Source organism: Numida meleagris, chromosome 9, assembly GCF_002078875.1.
Source record: "Numida meleagris isolate 19003 breed g44 Domestic line chromosome 9, NumMel1.0, whole genome shotgun sequence".
Taxonomy (NCBI): domain Eukaryota; kingdom Metazoa; phylum Chordata; class Aves; order Galliformes; family Numididae; genus Numida; species Numida meleagris.
The window spans coordinates 12,211,041-12,230,644 of NC_034417.1; the positions used below are offsets into that span (position 1 = coordinate 12,211,041).

The 19,604-nt window shown below is 46.5% G+C and overlaps 1 protein-coding gene across 7 annotated transcripts in view; it reads right to left on the reverse strand.

Moving 5' to 3' along the window:
• The window catches only part of ZFAND6 (zinc finger AN1-type containing 6), a 39,901-nt gene extending 23,100 nt beyond the window's left edge, over window positions 1-16,801 (reverse strand). The window contains exons 1-2 of one of the 7 annotated variants that reach the window (XM_021407251.1): window positions 16,521-16,801; window positions 8,354-8,448 (exon numbers count right to left, since the gene is read on the reverse strand). Coding sequence is in view for 1 of the 7 variants with exons in the window: in XM_021407249.1 (XP_021262924.1) it covers window positions 5,104-5,108 (5 nt within the window). In the remaining 6 variants the exon portion in view is untranslated. Of the gene's footprint in view, window positions 1-4,449; window positions 4,605-5,103; window positions 5,240-8,353; window positions 8,449-10,152; window positions 10,193-10,217; window positions 10,345-10,500; window positions 10,638-16,520 lie in introns of those variants that run through there. The other 6 variants (XM_021407250.1, XM_021407247.1, XM_021407248.1 and 3 more) reach the window with 6 other exon arrangements.

A 19,604-nucleotide genomic window follows, 5' to 3' on the forward strand; every position in this document is an offset into this window, starting at 1 on the left:
AGCCACTTCCTTTGCTCCTACCTCAATCAAGGTTCTGTCGCACAGAAAATATTCTACTTCACGATGAAGTTAATTGCACTAACGATCTCGATTCCATGATCACTTTAGAAAAGCATCTTAAATTTACAGATGAGTAATAGAGACAAGTTCAACTTTCTTTGCAGTCTCTTATCTGCCTGTAGGTTCTTGTCTCCTACTTCCAAAACTTTAAAGTCTTCAGTGGAAAATATCTGTTTTCTCATGCAATATTTGTCTTTCATCGGTCCAATGCTGTGTTTATATTTGATGGCACACACTGTCTGCTCTCCTGCCTTGTTTAAGCTAATGGCCAAAAGTTAAATCATTGTTTAAAAAACAAGCAAAAAGACCAAAACACGAGGCAAAACATTTAAACAAGCTGAGAGCACCTTACTTCTGCCCTCAAAAATACTGCCACGCCAATTTGATAGTAAAGTTTATGTTTTCTTCCCTAATCCTTCACATGGCTGAAAATGCACCAGCACCGTGAATCACAGGACATGCCAGCAAAGCACTGGCTTAAACCCTGGGCTAGTTGAAGCATTCAGGTGGTTGCCAGGGCCTGCCAAGGCAGCCGTGCTGTTTATACTCCAGTGCTACAGATACAGGATTATTACATTTCAGGCTGACAAATACCATGTCCTGAAGGTTAGAGCACTGTGACGCAAATGGATCCTGACAGGGCAGAAAGGCTGAGCAGGGGTGGTCTGCAGCTCAGACACAGTGCCGGCTTCTGTAAGGCTGCTGAACCATTAACCTAAAGGAAGAGCCATGCATTTGATGAAACTGTTGCTTAAAAAAGGAACTATTTTTATGAAATATACAACTGAACTTCTGCATTTGAGTAAATAATACTCAAATGATCGTCAAAGTTGATCTAAATGGACCAGAAGATGGATCAAGTTAGGATTTAACCCACTTAATCTCAATGCATAACTTAATAGCCAGAAAAGTTACTTCTCAGATGGAAAAACCAAGCACCTGAGCTGCTGTCAACAGCAGCAGAATAAGCAAGCAAACAGAACTTCATTGAGAAGAAGTTGTTTTCTTTACACCGTCACAGCTTTGTATTTGCTAATCGATTTAGCTCAAAAGCCCTATAAACACAGTTGGAAGTAGGGATCTGTTAAAAATATATCACCCCACCCCTTCAATTAAGGGCTGAGAAGCTTATGACACATCTGAGACATCCAACAAGAACAAGGAAGAAAGACTTAATGTTCCTGATATTTCTAAAAGGTAAAAAAAAAAGTTTAAAAAACCCAAACCTTTCATGCCTCTGTTAAATGGATTTTAAAGCAAGAACAGACCTCGGTTATTTTTATTCCTTTGTAGGTCATGTGTAATTAACTGCTTATTTTCACAAAACGTTACTACAGTGTAAACATGGCCAGCCCAATCAGCTGCCCCACCCAGAGGCCGACCATGTCCTGAGGAGCCCCACACCTGTCTGGGGCTGCATCTCCAGCACCAGCCTTCCCTGCAGCACCCCAGCTGCTCTGTCACCACGTCCTTCCTAGGAATGGCCAACTAGTGAGCAGGCACAGCCCCGTGCCTGAAACCATGGACAGATGTCGCCTTTTTTTTTTTTTGGTAGGGCTGATATGTTTTAAGATGACATTATTCCCCCGCTCCCACCCCTTCTGCCTTGGGCACAAAGCAATTAACAGAAATGATCACTAAACCACTCTGGGAATAGGGGGAAGTAGAGGGAAGCATGGCCAGCCAGCTAGGCTCAGGGCCTCATTGAAAACAATGTGAGTGAGCGTAGCTGGTTCTGCCAGCAGCACCCACAGGACCACTCTGCTGGGGAGTGGCAGGCACTCAGCAGGGACCCTGAGCCCAGCAGGGACCCCGAGCACAGCCGCTGTTTGCAGGACAGCCAGCTGCCCTCCCTAAGGCTGCAGGATTGGTTTACAAAGATCACCCCATGGGAGGTGCGCGGCCTTCACTAAGTCACGTTAACCAGAAGCAGAGCGTGGGGTGAACCTGCACGGAGCCACCCACCCCACAGCACTGGGAACCGGTGAGAACAGACCCCCTCTGCATTGCTGACAGGAGGGTAACATTTGGTCCTGCAATTTGTACACAGGCTTACAATCGCTGTAAGGATCACTCACATCGGAGATGTGCCAGGATGGGATGTACAAGCAACAGACATGAATCCCACAGCACACAGCGCATTCAGCGTTTAAGATGTTCACAGAACCCTCACGCATGCTCCACCTGCACCAGAAGCGCTGGAGCAACCAGTTGGCGTGGGGACAGCACAGGTCCAGCCCCAGCTCTGAACACTGTAGCCGAAATACAGAAGTTGTACAGCTGTGCCAGCAAAGCAGCACGCTGATCCTTTAGGGCAGCTCTGCTTCCTACAAACAGCCTGCATTAGAACTGTATACATGCAGTGAGAATCCAGCACTTCATTTCTATGCTGAATGAATCCAGCAAATTGGTCCCAGTATCGTGTCTTTCCTAACTCAGTTGAGAGGTAGAGGGGACCAGAGAAGAATGGCCCCTCAGTCTCCAAGCACCATGAATGAAAAGTCTGCCTGCTGGATGCGGCCTTGCACCAACTCTAAGCAAGCCAGCCTTTGGCCAAACATATTTGTATTGAGTAGTGTTAAATAGTGCACCAATGCTTGAATTTACTTCAGTTTTAACTAGTCTAATTCACATACACATAGCATCCATTTATAGGGATGGAAGGAAACTGTTTTATTCTTCTTGCCCCCACCTGAGAGACGAAACTCAGCCACTCGGCCTAGCAGCAGCTGTAAATTAAGAAACAAATCAAACCCCAGGTAGGAGTTGGACTCAGTGATCCTTGTGGGTCCCTTCCAAGTTGGGATATCCCATGATTCTATTCAAACTTATGTATCCCTTTCTAAATTACCTCCTTTTGTGCAAGATGCCCCTTGAGTGTACATGGTCACTGCTCATTCTAAAGAAGTGTTTCCAAGGTTTAAATACAACCTCCACCGTTAAAAAAAACACCGTAAACAGACGGAAAAACTGAGATGGTAATTCAGACCTACAAACCATGGGAGCACAGCAAGATGCCAGCAGGACAAGATGCTCTGACATAATTTCAGACAAGCAATCTGTACCCAGCACTTCGGGAGACAGCAAAAGGGCTCATTGTGAAACCGAAAGCATGAGGGACGCTTTAACAACCACACTCGTGTTTATGCACAGTACAGGATTCAACTACTGCTTTCCACTGCCACCTGGAAGACCGCGGCTCAGTTTCCGCAGCCGTTCTCCTATCTTGATTAGTCATACAAATCCCATCAAAGTCCTTACTTAGGCTCAACAAGTATTAGGGCCACGCGTATTGCTTCCCAACTCCCAGCAGCAGCTGGGTATAGACAAGTGGTTTTGTATTAAAAAAAAAAGATAGGAAATATTTAGGGAATCGAGAAAAACAGGCTCACTCCTTTGAAAGCATTGTTCTGTACGTGGCCTCATCTAACACCCTTGTCAAAGAGACCAGAAGGATGGCGATCCAAGTCCCCGTTCGCACCGAACCCCTGCTTCCTGGCTCGCACTTCCTGCTCCCCTCCCTCTCTCCCCTGTCCCATGCCACCCTGGCAAGCCGTGCTCGTCCTGCTCCTCAACACCCCCCCCTCCGCTGCATAAAGTATCACTAAAAATAGTGTTGGGAAGGCCTCAAACGCTACGTCTGGGACAGAGACTAAAAATAACCCTCCCCCTCAGCAGACACCCGCTGTCACCGGGCGATGCAGGGCTCCCAGGGCTCCGGCCCCATCGGGAAGCCTGCCGGGAGGGCGAGAGCCGTTCCCCGCCCGCGGCTGCCGTCAGGGCTCCGCCGGCCCCGGCCGTTCGGCAAAGCTGATTAAACAGGAGGAGAAAAATCGCAGTGCCTCGCGTGTAGTTGTACATATCTTTGTTCTGAGGTCTGCACGACGTGCCTCTCACCGAGAGCGCAGACAACAGCCGAGCGGGCTCCAGCGCCGTAACAATGGCCAATTTAAGACAAATGACTTGGAGCAAACGTTATCGCCGAATAACCCAGCCGCAGCTGTCATCGCTCGTTAGCTCCGATCTCATCGGAACGAGCGAAGTTGGGGCTAAAACCGAGCTCTCCCTCTCCGTAACATTGTGTAACTCCAGCACAGCACATTACCCCCGATATTTCCGAATTCGCGTCGCTCCCTGCAACGCTCGACCTTCCCCAGCAGAGCAATGCGGTGCGAGGCACCCGGCGACAAAAGAAACTCGGGCAAGTTTGAGCCCGGCACCCTATTTCCTGCCTAAAGAGCCCTTTTGTTCTGCTTCCCTGCAGAACTGTTAATATTCTGCCATCATCAGGAAGCAAAACAATGGAGAAAAGCCCCACACGCGTGCACTTCGCCGCCCCGGGGGGCGAAGCGCGGCCACACGACGCGATTAGAAGGGGAAAATGCCTACCCACGGATCGCCACAATTTTCTGTTCGCTTCACCCCAGATTAACTTCACTTGGAGCTGAGCTGCGGAGCAACCGAGCCTGGCCGCGGCGCCCCGCCTCCCTCATCGCTATTGGGTGAGGCGAGGAGGCCCCGCCCCCCCCGGCCGGGCTACGCTCGGCGATTGGCCGAGCCGCGTATCCATTATAGAAAGAACTTTTCCTTGCCAGCAGGTTAGGCTGGCCCGCTCCGAGCACCCTGGGCGAGCGGCTTCTTAAAGGGGCAGCGCCCCGCGAGGCTCGGCCCCACGCGTGCCCCGCCGGAGCCTCCACGCGGGGCGCGGCGCTGCCCCTCCGAACAGCGCGGCGGTGGGGAGCGGGACGGCAGCACGGCGCGTCGCCGCCGCGGCGAGCAGGACCCCCGTCACGCGTGGCACCGTGCGAGACGAGAGGCGCCGTGGGTCCGGGGCCCGGCGGCCGCCGCAGTTGCCCCGGGAAGCCGGCACGCCGCCTGAATTAGTAACCCGGCTAAAAATACGCGCGGAGGGCAGTTCCACACACTTCTCCCGGTTCGAGGCGTGAGTCAGCACGGCGCAGGCAGGAAGCGGCTGCCTCCCGCTCGCGAGGCGCTGCGCGCTGCCAAAACTTTTCGTGCTTATTCAGCCTTCCCCCGGCTCACCACATCTGCACGGTGCTGCTCGAGCTCTGCCGGCCGACAGCGTTTCCCACAGCACGGCTTCTTCGTGCTGCGCTAAAACCCGGTGTGTTGCTTCGCGCCGCTGTTGTAAGGGTTTCCCTACCGGTCAAGCGAACATACAGGAAGAGTAAAAACGAAACAAAGCGTAATAAATATTTCACAAGCACCGATACATCCCATTGGAGAACAAACCTTGCCCCACTGCATGCCTGGGGTGGGCCAGAGCACCGTAACTGTTCCCTCGCACACCCACCAAGCACCAGCAGTTACACAATACCTACCTCGCCAGCAAAGTTGCCTTATATAAAGCAGTTTCGAGTGCTTATTTCTAGGTAACTACCAATACTAAGCTAGATGAAGCTATCACGCTTGCCTGCATAAACACACTGGGGTTGGGTTGTTTTTATGCTGTACAGGGGAAAAGCTGCTTCTCGTTTCTGCTTCCTCCCACCTTTCCCCTAGGCAATGCCTCCCCCACCCCAAGCCAGGGCTGCAGGGTAGCACATGTACCCGCCTTAACTCCCCCCCGTGCACATCAACCAAGGCCAGCACAGCTCAGCACGCTGCTGTTCCGCAACCACCACCAAGAAGAGCACAAACTCTCTGAACACACATCTAATTCCCCCCTTAATCAGTCACATATGCTTTGTGCTACCTTGTATTGTAGGGTGACCTGTCGCACCGCAAATCCAAACAGAACTGGAAAGCAGCAGTTCGCGCAGTTGTTAAGTTAATGAGCACAAAGCAAGACAAGAATGGAGTTACCTTTAACAAGATTTACAAAACTTTCCCTACAGAACCTAATATCTGCGCTGGAAGCATCAGCTGTTCACCCTTAGGCTTGAATCCGGTACTTCACACAACTTCAGGTTACCCTGAGGGCAAGCAGGAGGCCATACTTACACAGCACTTCTGACCAAGTGCTATCGAAGCAATGAAAACCGAGCACGTAGTTCATGCAAATAAAGCATACCAGCAAAGTGTCTTCTAAGTATCTCAGTGACCAACCCTGGAAAGCTTCAATTTAGAGCACATTAACTTTAGGCCCATAAAAACAACAGCAGAAGTCGCACATCTTATCAACAGAACTGCCTAGTGCTAGCAGCGGACATGACAACTGCAAACACTGCTCTATGACTTTCAGGAGCAAAATACAAGTGTTAACCTACAACTAAAGAAGCCTAACCACCTGGGAAGTGCAACAGCGATGAAAAACAGCTTATCATTAAACATCCTGCACTTGAACTCACATTTCTGTTAAACAGGCAACCAGTAGCTCCTTATCACAGCACAAGGGACAAGTTTCTTTCCTCCTTCCCCCCCCCCCCCCCCTCCCATCTTTCCCCTCCCAGGCATGCAGCCTGGCCTACTCCCTTGCCACAGCTCCGGTGCTCATCAGCCCCTTCCGTGCACCTCTGACTCACTGATCTGGCAGAAGCTTGCTCACCTCCTGATAAGCAAGAGCGTGGCTCACCCATGGCATGGGGAATGGCAAAGCAGATTCTCCTCTGTTCAGAACCAACTTCCTCGATTTGCTCACCTAATTTCATATTAAAACAAACAAGCAACACACTGCTATCTCACTAAGAACGTTCCAAGAGTAATTTGCTGTCCTCACAGAAATAATAGATCCCTCTCCAAAAAAAAAAAAATCTGTGAGATGGGGGAAAAAAATCAAAGCTAGGTTCACAGCTGGCCCTGTCTCACCAAACTGGAAATCGTGGGTACACACATCTGTATTTAGATGTTGGAAATCCAACTTCAAAAAAGGAAATTGCTACTCAAGTTATTTCCCATGCTGAAATCTAGTGAAACTCAACACTAAGAAGCCTAATTTGTAAGCTCAGTTTCTGAACACAAGTAATCTATTTTCCCTGAAAACACACACATTACACAGGAAGTGCAGAGACATCATTTTAAGGTCTAGGCTCAAGTGACGCCTTTGCTACTCTTACAGTATCTGTAGTAATGCAGAAAAAATAACCAGCCAATTGCAGCTGCAAGTACACTAAACAGGGAAGCTTTGACAGCACTGCAAAAGAGATGTGGTGTGCTGCCTGCCACTGAACTTTGCTCTGAGGACAACAAGAGAGCACCTGACTCTAATTTGACTATTGTAATCACGGAACAGCTAAAAGCCCATTTGTTCTGTAATCTTAAATATACAGAAGACAGTAAGTTTGGAGGACTTGACAGCTCAAGAGATCAAGACCAGAGCCTTTCATCTGTAAGTCACCAGCTCCAACACAGACCAGAATAGTAGCGATCAAAAGCTACGTGCGATGGCTGTGGAGGGATTAGATGCAGAGATGGTTACTTGCTATCCAGTTCCCAGCTCACTGAATCACATGAGCTTTCTTCACAAGTTGCACCTGTTTTTTCAGAGCTCACGAATACACAGGACTTCTGGATTTTGTACACGTTAATAAGTTGCAAAGCAGTAGATCTGCTGCTTTGACACACTGAGCTTGAATTGTAAAAGAGGACTTTACCCTCTTGTCAATTGTGTCAGCATTACAGCATGGGCTGATTTTGTAAAACAATCATAGCTATCTTTTAGTTTTGAGATGCTTCTAAAATTACAATTCAGCTTCCTATTGCTTTTGCATCCTAAGACGTTATGATACTTGTTTATAAGCTGTAGCTCTCAAACTTGCTGTATAAGAGATTTTTGCAAGTACATCAGTTTAGAAGCACATAAGCGTAGGAATTTCAGAACTTTGGCATTTGGAAGATGAGTTCAAAAGTTAGCAATCCATTTTACTATACCTAACCAACATGTCTACACAGAAACAAAAAAACCCTGCATGATGAAAAACTTTCCTTTTCATATTCTTATACATTCTTTAGCAAATCATCTCGCAGCCTCTAGAGAGTCAGCTAGGGGTAGCTTCTTTCCAACCTGGTTTTAGTTTAAAGAGTTTGCAAAAGCACCTGGAAATTCAAGGCAGGACGGGCAAGATGAAAACAAGTTCAGAGTGTATGTTGACTGAAGGTTCTGGATTGCAGGTTCATTGCCCTGGTATGAATAACGCCACTGAAAGCGATCTTCTACGCTACCCCAGCAATACAAAGTTCCACAGCTCTTGGTAGCACGTTACTTCCTGAGAATAATGCTGCTGGTAACAAGCCACCGTCCTAGAAACTTCAGTATCCTGAGCAGCAACAAAGGAGGCCCGTGCATACAAAGAATGCAACTTGCTCCTCCAGGAGCCTAGGGAGCACAACATACCAGACTGATGAGATTTCAGTAGTCTTGAAGAACTTCCTGAGATTTCTCTTGCTGCTTTCAATCCAAGATGTACCACTGCACCGCAATAACGGAACCTGGAAATAACAAAGAGGCACATACGGTCAATATCAGGGCTCCAGCAGAGCGGGCTCAGCGGATGGCCACAGAGAGACCCTGCAGTTCAAGTAGCTACCTCAGATCACCCAAAGGTAAGCTACCATGAGAATTCATTAAAGTTTATCTACATGTTACATTCCAACTCCTTCCCTCTGTGTAGGAAATAAGCAAGTAAGTAAATAAATAAAAATCAAAGCTGTTTGTTTTTAAGTTCTCCCCTCGCTCTCCCTTTTGCTCCTCTCTTATTTCCTCACTTACAAGCTGCACAGCCATAATAGTTCTCAATCACTCAGCAGCTGCCATGTTGCTATTATTAAGTTTTTTTTAATATATGTATTTTTAAGATCAGAACAAGGAATTACATCTTGTACAGACGCACAGCTGAGGGCTCCAGCACGAGATGCCAGAGATCTCTCATCAGAGTGTACCTGAGAAAGGATCCACAAAGGATTTGGAAAGATTTTCCCTTGTCATCAGGTAACTCTCAGATGGAAAAAAAATTAATAAAGCCAGCTTCTACTTAATTCAGCATGCTCCAACTGCATCTATGTATAATCTATAATACAGTCTGCAGCTTAAATCGAGTACGTTGAACACAAGTCAAAGTCTATTCAGCACTTAATTAAAAAGTTACTGCACAACTATTAGCCGACAAGAAAATGGAGCCAGGAGTTTGGGTACTTATAATTCCCCCAGAAATCAAACTGATTAATACAGCTGTTACACAAGGACCCACTCTCACAGAAACAGGGATTACCTTTATCTGTAACCATGGCAACTTTTCACTAGTTTGTGTCAGTGCTGCTCTCCCGATAACTTGCCACTATCTCTTTCAAGCTATTTGTGTAAGGTTTTGTACGTGCCATCCGAGACCATAAAGTAGCCAGAAGTTGAAACGTGAACTTACATTCTTAGATCACGCTCTCAAAGGTGTATTATGAAACACAACGTTTTTCACCTGTGTCAACAACACACAATCAGGTGAGTTGATTTTAATCTGCTATTATTTTAATGATTCCTGGTTTTGTAAGACAAAAGTTATTTTAAGAGGCATCCTCAGAAGTACACACAGGATAGAGGAAATTCTTCACTGCTGAAGACACTATCAGGAAAGGAGTAAAATCAAGGAGTCCTGCCACTGACGTGTCACTTTGATACGCGGTATCATAAGGAACAGAAAAACAACCCAGAACACGCTGTTATTTTGGCCAGAACAAATATATTATGGATGAGGCAAGAGCCAGTCCCCTTGTTCTAGGCCGGACGATAATGAATATGAACAACAGGTGCACGTACTGCAACACCAGATAAATAAACTGGGCAGAACGCAAGGAGCAAAGCGACAGGCGTTAAAGCCGACACGGGAAAGAGGCTAAGGAAGGAACTGACTGATTTGCTTCCCCACTTGCAGAGTTACCACCATCAACGGCTCAGAGGAGGATTCGCCTTCTGCGAAAGGAATTATTTCATATGACATCAGGCCAAATCACTTGCTTGGAAGCAGGAGGAGGAAAAGAGCAGCTGCGTTTTTTCCTCCCCCCCCCTAAAGTTCATAGGGCAGCACACAGGGCTGCACCCTTCTCCGCAGCACACGCAGAGCGCTTGGCACAGCCGAGACAGAGCGCAGAGCCTTGGAAGAACGAAGGGATCCCGGCGCGCTCCTTACTCCCTGTAACTCTTACGCAATGCCACCCGTGCAGGGCAAGCCTGGACAGCCATCCGGGGAACGGACCACAGCACTGCGCACCTCGGGCGGTGGGGGGGGAAGGGGCAGCTCCCTCACTTTTCGCACCGGGCCCGCCGCTCCCTGCCGGCCAAGGACACGCGTACAAACACCTCTGCCCCCGGAGCGCTCTGCGCACGCAGCCGGGAGCTGCCCGGCAGCCGCGGGAGGGGCGGGAGAGGAAGGAACAACCAAAAAAGGGAGGAAAAACAGCCCCACGCCCGGCGGGTGGGGGCACGGCGGGGGAACCATCTCAGCGCCGCGCGCGCGCCCCCCCCGCAGCCGCCCCCGGCCGCGCCGCACTCACCTGCCGCTGCCACCGCCGCTGCCCGGCCCCGCTCGCTCCTCACCAAACTTTTTCTCCCCTTTCTCCGTGTTTCCTTGCCCCGAGAGTGACGCGGGCGGGCGCTGATTGGCTGAGCCGCCCATAGGAGGCCTGGAGGAGAGGGGGCGGCGCCGGACCCGCCGCTAATTAGCGCAAGGAGACGGCGGCGACGTGAACCGTAGAATGCTGTTTAAAGGGACCGCGGCCTGTCCCGTGCCTTGCGCCCTTGCGAGCGGCCTGAGGCGCTCGGCGTTCGCTTTGGGCTCTGTCACGACCGACGATACAGCTTTCTGTGTGGCAGTGTGCCTCCACTTGTTTGTACACAGAGCGTTCTCATATTGCACCTGCACTACAGCCACACGTAGCGTCACTAAACTACACCTGCGAGGAGGGTCGCGGGGTGACATAGAAGGGCAGTGAGCGGCTCGGTGGCTGTACGCAGACAGGAGGGGAGGACGGGATTCCGGAAACAAAGCAAATAAAAGAGGAATTTATCTGTGGGCCGAGGCCGGGAGAGCTGTAAGAGAGGACGGAGCGGCAGGTGAGCGGAGTCTGGGAGGAGAAATCCAGCGAGTAAAGCTCCAGGGAGTGGGGAAAGCCAGGGGAGATGAGCAAAACACTTCCATTTCTTATCAGGACGTTTAACAGTGTTACAGAATGCGTGCTCTTTTTGGAATTTGAGACTATGCTGAGAAAGGCGTTGGAAGAGGACAAGGGGTTTCAGCAAAAATAAAGTCCCAGAAGGGACATTCCGTTGGTATGAGCTTCCCACTGCCAACAGCGTGAGCTGGGCAGACAGATCTGTAAACCTGGCAAAAGCACTGCGTGGCAAGAAGACCCTTAATTATTAGTATTATTTTTTAATATCTGGGCTTGGATCAACACCAGAAAATGCTTCTGTGACCGGCATGGAAATGCTAACATGGTTTTATAGCTATTTTGGTAGAGATTATTCACACTTGGCTGTCTTTGCTGATGCAATAAGTCTTCCAAATGCCAGGCTGCACGAGCAGAAGATGACCTGCATTGCATGTGGGCATCGCAGCATTCCCCGCAACATTATTTGGAGTGCTTTCATGGCCTTGGCAGTAATCACAAGGAGCTGTGGGGAGTGATGATCACATTCCTCCAAGCCTCTCCGTGGTCATCTCTTTTATATAGTTTCTTATAAAGAAAACATAAAACCCCTCGGGTTCATCTCAAACTACTTTATTTGTGCCAGGCTTCGCCTCACTGTTTGAGATATAGAGGCTTACTAGAAGGATAGAACATGCACTCTCTGTGTAGGGAAAGGCCAGCTGATTCTTCTGCAGTGGTGAGCAACCAGCACAACAGCTGGCAGGGAATAAAAAGGGAAATGCAGACAGTGAATGAGATGGATACCTCCTGCCAGGAGTTATTGACCAGCAACACATGGTGGAACAAATGTTAAGTTATGGCATCAAATGTCAAGGGGGGGCAGCAGAATGTTCAGATGTGATCTTGCTTGATTGTGTCTGAAGCTCGGTGATTTTCGGATATGCCAGAATGAGAAAGCTTGGTCACAGTAATGCTGGAGTAAGTGGATTTTTTGAAACATTCAAAACTGGTATGTTGGGTATGGTCAGAAGCCACAACTCAAAAGAGGCCAACATGGATAATAGGGAACATAGAGTTGCATGTCATCTCCAGAAAAGTCTGTAGTCAAACTGTCTCTGAGAGAGAAAAATAATGAAAAAGGTGGCCAGGGTTATTGGGATGGAATAATGGATGCGGGTTAAAAAGTGAATGTACATCTTGAACAACCATGAATGGAAGATGTACTAAAGAAATAGTGTTCAATTTTCTCATACGAAGACCTCAAGACTGATAGGCCAAAAAAGAAAGCGGTGTTTGGAAAGAGGGAAGTGTCTGATCAGAGAAATGACTGAAGCAGAGAAGAACCTCCTGGACTCGGAAGGGGACACAAATCAGCTGAAGAGGATGGAAGGTTAAACGTGGCCAGTAGATGAAAACAAAAGACTGTTATCTTAGAGCACAGGAAAGAAGTCAAAGGCTATTTTTCCACCTTAAGTTGATGGTAGAAATAGTTTTGATTTTTAAGAACACTCAAGTATTCAGCAGGAGATAGGATCACTAGAAGCATGTGGAGCTTGATCAGCAGTGCGTGGAGATGAACATCCCAACAACCTAATTCTACCAGGCACGATTTTGCTATGAAGGAGTAGTCAAAAAGAAGCTCCACACTTTCAAGTGTGGGATCCTAGTGCAAGCTGAAACACCAAAGAGAGGGGTGAAAGGTTTCTCAGGTATGCTGGTGATTTGATGATGAATGGCAAGATGGAACAACCCGTGGACATCACTACCTCACTTCCAGTGTCACAGATGAAATGTTTAATCTCCTTGGCCTGCATTATTTAGATATTTTAAGTATACAAGGAATATTTAAGGTTCCTGTCTCCTTGATACCTCAGCACAGTTTATTTCCATATAAGAATATGGAAGTATGGGCCATCTGCCTCTTCAGAAAACGTTGGCAAAAAATTCTGAAATAAGTTTCTTCTAATTCTTGCTCCCTTCTTCCCATTACATTTAATCTACTGCTAGCACAGAGGACATTTTCCTTTGGTTCCTTTTATGTATCCTTCTGCTATAGTAGCTTGTTATTTCTTCTTTTGCTAAAACTTTAGAAATTACTTGAGGAATCTTAGTAATGTGTTCATTTTGAGGTAGATTTATCTTCAGAGACAGCAAACAGAAAGTCTCTTCTTCAGTTCAGTGGGCTTTGGATCAGGTGTTTAGTGTTAACATCATTTCAGTTCTTATAACCTTGTTGTCTGGTGCCCAGCGTGCAGCCCCTGAGACTGCTGAGCATTTCACCATGGCGTTAATGAGAGAGGAATCAGCCTCTGCTTCCTGAGAGACAGCCTATATAAATCCAAAATAAATAACCCCCAAACTTTCTTGAGCAGCTGAGTCTCAAATGAGGTTTGATTTCATTCTGAATCTCACTGGATATTTTTTTATGGTCACTCTGGCTACTATTCCACTCCAAACACTAATGGGATGAGCTGGAGTTTCAGTTATCCAAGCCTACTGGAAATTTGGCCCAGCAGTCCTTTGGCAGTGCCCTTCAATCAGCAGCAGTGCCAGCTCTCTCTTTGAATGCTCACATTCAGAGATTTGTAGAATTAGAGTCCAAATCCTGCTTGTATTTGCAAGCCCAGAATGCCACTGACTTCAAGGGGGTTGCAGGAGTTTAGCCAAGGGCAAAAACTGGCCCAAGATTTCCAGATTCCCTCATGCTTCTGCTTATATGATGTTATCATCAAGAACTAACAGCATACTTCATGCTGCATTTTACTTTTATATTACATAGAAGGTATTTACTGCGCTGATGTTACAGAGTTTGCAAGAAAGGTGCGCATATAGAAATGAAAAAGAAAAACACAACACCAATTACCATTAGGATTTCCATCTTTCAATGTGCATTTTCCAAAACAACCCAGAGATTAGTTCTCACCAGAAACATGCAGAAATGAAAATCCCATTCTGTGGCATTTCTGTATGGCATTCTGGAGTCTTACTCACCAAACCTGTTATTAAATGGTCAGAATAAAATAAAGCTAATAATGTAAAACAAGTTAAATACCATGCTTTTATTCTCTGTGCACTGGTTTCCCAATCAGATTCCCTCCCTGAAAAATGTTCATGTTTTTGTACCTCTCAAGGGGCGGGAGCAGAAAAGATGCTGTGGGGAAAGCTGAATGGTCACAGAGAACTACAGGAGAAACCAAAGGTAGAGACTGAGCATGAACGGATCAAACCTGCGAAAGCAGGGAGGTGGGATGCCCGGCAAAGCCTGTCTGATAGCCAGACAGCCAGCAGGGTCAGGGCAGCATGTATGCCATCACAGCACTGCCTCAGAGCCAGCTGCCTGCTCCTTGCTGCAAACTGACTGCTGAGTGTTTTACTTGAACGGGACACGGTGTAGGATGGAGATCCTCCATGGAGCTCTGTCTGCTCAGCATTTTCCAAAATGAGGCAGACTGTTTTGCCACACCATTACAAATCCGGGAGCTTCCTTCTAGATAGTCTTGTTTAGAAATCTGGGCTGGGACCTTTTAAAGACTTAGCAACTCCCTGGTTAAGCTTTTAATATCCACGTTAAATAGATCATTGAGTATGTCCTGGTATTCAAGAGGGCCATTCTTGGCTGACGTGTAACTTTTGCACAAAGAGATTATTTGGTTCCTCTGTGCTTTTTCTCTCCTCCTGCATTTGCTTTGTCTATGCATAGCAAAGTCTTTGAGGGAGGGACTTGTCTAGTCCTTAGCACAGCAAACACCAGCTTCACTGAGAGCCTCTGTGCTCCTCAGTCCTCCCCTCAACAGCAGCCTCTCAACCTGAGAGCCTCTGTGTAGGCTTGACTTTCACCCTCCTGTTCTAACAGAGTTTTGTTATTAATCACTATTTAAACCTCAAATCTGGAGTCCTAAATTCTGTAGTGCTAAATTATCCATATACCACACCAGCATAAACCCTTGCACAAACAGGTCACTGGACAGAACGCCCATGGGCTAGCGATCGCTCCGGCTGCCCAGCACTGCGCTGTGAGTATAAAGGGACAGGAGCTGCTCTAGCAGGACAGCAGTATTCCTCCAGCCACCAGGAATCAAAAGCCTCCGTGCACACGAGAAAGCTGCCTGCCTGGCTCAGTTCTGGTCCTCAGAATTCAAGGGGAGCAAAGGTGGTGATCCCTTTGGGGCAGCGATGCTTCAGAGCATTAAAAGCCAGCAGAAATGAGTGCATCCCTGGGGCTGCACTGGGGCAAATTTTTGCTTTTGCAATTTTTGTTTGCCTCCACTACATGTAGCAGAGTTCTTAGCTAATCTTGTGTCACTAGACTTCTGGATTTCGAAGACAAAGAAGTGGCTGGCCTGCTCTGTGCAAATAATCTTGGTGCTTGGCCACAGCAGGGCACCTGGAAAGCAAACAGCATGTTTGACGTGGCTGTCAAGGATCTAGATACAAATGGTACAAATGACAAAAGTGTCTGTCCATCCATCTACCTGCCTGTTCAGGAATGCCAACAGCACCAGCCTGTGACAGGTCTGACACCCTTGTTTGTTCTGTTCCTGTCCATCTGACCTTGCTGTTTCAGACAGGCTATTTGTCAGCTCAGAGAAACCTGCCGCAACAACAGAGGGAATATCTGGTGTCAGTATTCTCCAGCTTCTCGATGGAAATACCTCATTAGAGAAACTAAAACGTTGCTTTGATTGCTCAGAATGAAGCCATTTGTTTTGCAAAAATCTCTGAGCTGTTACTCACTTCTTGTAAAATTATAATGCCTCAAGTCTTTTCCTAAAGCAGTCTTGGATAGCTGGAATGACTTGAAATTTGCAACCCATATAAAGTTTTACAGCAAAGCAGAGCTGATCAGTGCTTCTCTAAGTGCAATAATTAATCTTTTCTTGTCAAAATGTCATCAGATTTCACTGGATTTAAGAACAACAAAATGTTTCACTGGAGAAAGTAATAAGACAGGACATTTCCATGGCTTCACAGATGTTTCGGATGCATTTGACATTTGTATCTTTTCCTGAGAAAATTTGGAGCTGAAACTCAATACGCCTAGAACAGGCATTTTGTCCTATAGCAGCCAAGTATTTTGTCATGGTCAGCTTGAAGCTTCCTCAGACTTTGGCAGGGGACACCAAATGTGAAGGGGGGTGGCTGCTGTGCTGGTGTCCTACCTGAGGAACGAAGCCTGTGGACTTCGAATCTTGCAGCTGCAGCCCATGTGAGGACACAGCTACGGAGTCAGGGAACACCAGAGACCTTTCTATCTCATTCCTATCCTATCCCTGCTACATTTAGTAAAACTAGGTCTGGTCCAGCTCATGTAATGTTTAATTCACTTTGATCTGAAGAAAGTCTGGTGCCTGATTCCCTTTATTACCTTTTAACATCTTGCGTGCACTGTACAGAATGAATTAAAACACATAGCAGCAACTTACCAGTGTTACACAGAAGGTGCCCGGATGCTCTTCCTGAGCAGGAGGTTGGGGATTTGGATCATGGATGAGTCAAAAGGTGAAGAGAGGCTTTGTCTTAACACCACACTCCCAGGAACATTCACACTACCTATAGATGGCTCAGCTAATGCTTCTTAATGTGCAGCAGTCAACGGGGAGCTTCAGCCATCTGTGATTCCTGCTTTCTTTCCCATGATTCTTTCTCTCTTCATCTTTCTCCCTCTCTGCTGCTCACTTCCCACTCTCCTGCTGCCCTGCAAAGTGTTTTCTGCTGGGTAGTGGGATTATGACCTATCGATAATCCAGAAGATTATGACATCAGAGCGCTCCATCGCACCCTTTCAGCCTTTTCTGCTTTTCCCCTCCTAAAATAAAGAGGAAAATCGGACCATTGGAAACACACATCCTCCCAGCCTCTCCTGTGGCATCACTTCTGCCTCGTTTACATTCTTTCCTTTGTCTCCTGTGGATATGTTGGTCAAAATACACGTCACACTGTGTGCACACTGACAAAACACATTGCTGCATGTTGGTATGAGTTTTGCATGCACAGAATTGCGTGACACAGTGTTTCTTGTACCGATCATTTGCAGACATAATAACTTTTCTGTTTGCTAGTATGCATTTAGTAGTTTTCTCTTTAAAAATGGGGGAGGGGGATTTTATCCCTTTTTTAACCATCACTAAAATTTGTGATATATTTGTGCCATGTGTTCCTCCTCAGTCCTTCAGTCTTCATAATGACTGCATGCTACAGTCTTATTTTCGCAGTAATAGCCAGTTGACAATATTCTGACATTTTACAGGCTTGCAAGCTTTTCCTTCCTTTGATAAACTGCTAATGATCAGAGTTGCCGCAATAAACAAATTCTGCAGAAAGAGGGCAAGGCACCACAGTACAGATCTCAGTCATGAGGAAGTTAGAATGTGGAAGTAATTCATATTTTTCAGCAATACTGCTTTATGACACCTATTTTACATTGTGCTTTGCTCTCTTCTGTAGTGCTCTCTGGAATCTGCTTGGCAATATTCACCTTACCTGTTTTCTTGTCCTTACTAGTACAAAATAATATTTATACACACCACATCAAGTTCACTAGCTCTCGCTATGAATTATGCTGAATATACTGCTGTTCATTTGCTGGCATACCTAATTAAACAGCTGAATACATCAAGCATCAAGTTATATCTACCTGACAGCCATTGATGTGGCTGTTAAACAACACAGAAGCACCCAAGCTACCTTTAAATGAAGCTCAGGCACTGCTACCAGCTTAGCCACGCTGAGCCACGTGGACTGTAAAAGCAGTCAGAATAACCCCATAAATACCAGAGTCCCCAGCCTGTGCCAAGCCCTGGGTTATGAAACCAGAATACCACCAGTAAGCAGCTGGGAGGAAGGGATGGCCACCCAGTTCAGAATCAAGATGAGCCCATTTATAGCACTGGCAGAGATGTGCTGGTGCTAAAACGCTGGGCAATGTACTTCAGTATGAGACACACAACCTCTTGTGCTACTTTTATGTTGGTGTCAATGATGTCCAGCAAAAAATACTGGGTGAAGCACTGATCATTGAAAACACCACTGTGAAACATGCTGGAGCTGATCTGCTGGAGCCCTTGCTCTTGGAGGAGGAGAACTGGGAGAATTACCAACCATAAAACAGAAAGCTGCCTGACTACAAAACGTCCCAGTGTAGTTCAGAATCAGTCTTAAGTCATAGGTAAATCAGAGAAAGCAAACCAATAAGCAAATCAGAGAAAGTCATAAACCTTGAAGACCTATGTATTGGTCCATATCTAAGAAAAAAGTTACCTCTTCCTGTACAGCACGTGATCAAGAGATCCCACAGGACAAAAGAGATATAACCTCACTACAGTAGGTATCAGCCCCTTTCCTCTGGAATAGGGAAAGGAATATCTTACACTATGCTAGAATCTAAGTATTCTGGATTTTCTTTTTTTTCCAGTGCTACAATGAATTTTCCATGTGATGTTAGGCATAATTTCTCTCTGGTGTGGAGCTAGATACTACTTCCCTATCTTGAAGCTTATGTTGGGAGTTGCTGAGTTTCGAAGAGATTAACTAGGATTGTATGAAATCCTGCAGAAGGTGGATAGTTACGGGATGAATAAAGGTGGCCCTGGAGTCTGTAGGAGCTGAGGGCGTGGAGATGTTCCAGAGTTTTCAGCCTCAGCCTCTCGATAAGCAAGCTTTTCCTAGTGTGTTAGATAAAATAAGGCCCAATAGGAAGCACTGGAGAGTGCCGGAATTTGGGAAGACACCAGTGCTTTGAATTCCTTCGCCAGCTAAATTGAGTGATGTCTTTTTATGGATGAGTTTTATATGCATTAGAATGATTTCCACCTGCTGGCAGGGTGGTGACTAAGGACAGATCTGAACAAATGACACTGACCAGTTCTGTGCACGGACAAAACCTTCTAGCTGCAGTTGATCCCTTCCCTGGCTGCTACTTTTACGGCCTTGTGTACACCAGAGAATCAACACTTCAGCTTTGCAGCACTCTTTGTCATGTCAGGGTAATTAAAAGGATGCCACTGCACCTGGTAGAACTATAAAAATGTCCTTATAAAAGCCTCAGCAATATTTAATATTTTATTCATTGCAATGTTGTTGTGTTTTGCCTGCAGTAAAACAGCCTCAAGGAAGCAAGACACTACAGCTAAAGGCAGGCAAACATTTTCTCTTCAACATGTTACTTGAGCTCAGAGGCTTTTTTACCTTCCTATTTTGAATCCTTGTTCCTAACAACCTTCCTGCTTTCAAGAAAGAAAGAGAATTACTTTGCTAGAAGCAAGAAACCAGAGCAGGCAGAGTTTAAGCTTCCATTCCTTTTAAATGTGTGGAAACGCCTCAAAACTTAACTTCCCAGGGAAATGTATTCCATCTTTTAGTCTTGCAATGCCTGAATTGCCTTGCATGTAACATTATCTGTTCTGTTAGTGACTCAAGACCTAGAAGGAAAAATAAAACAAAGTTTAATATATACAAAAGAACATTGATTTCTTTGTTACAGGAGGTGCTGTAAGCCAAACTGCACAAGC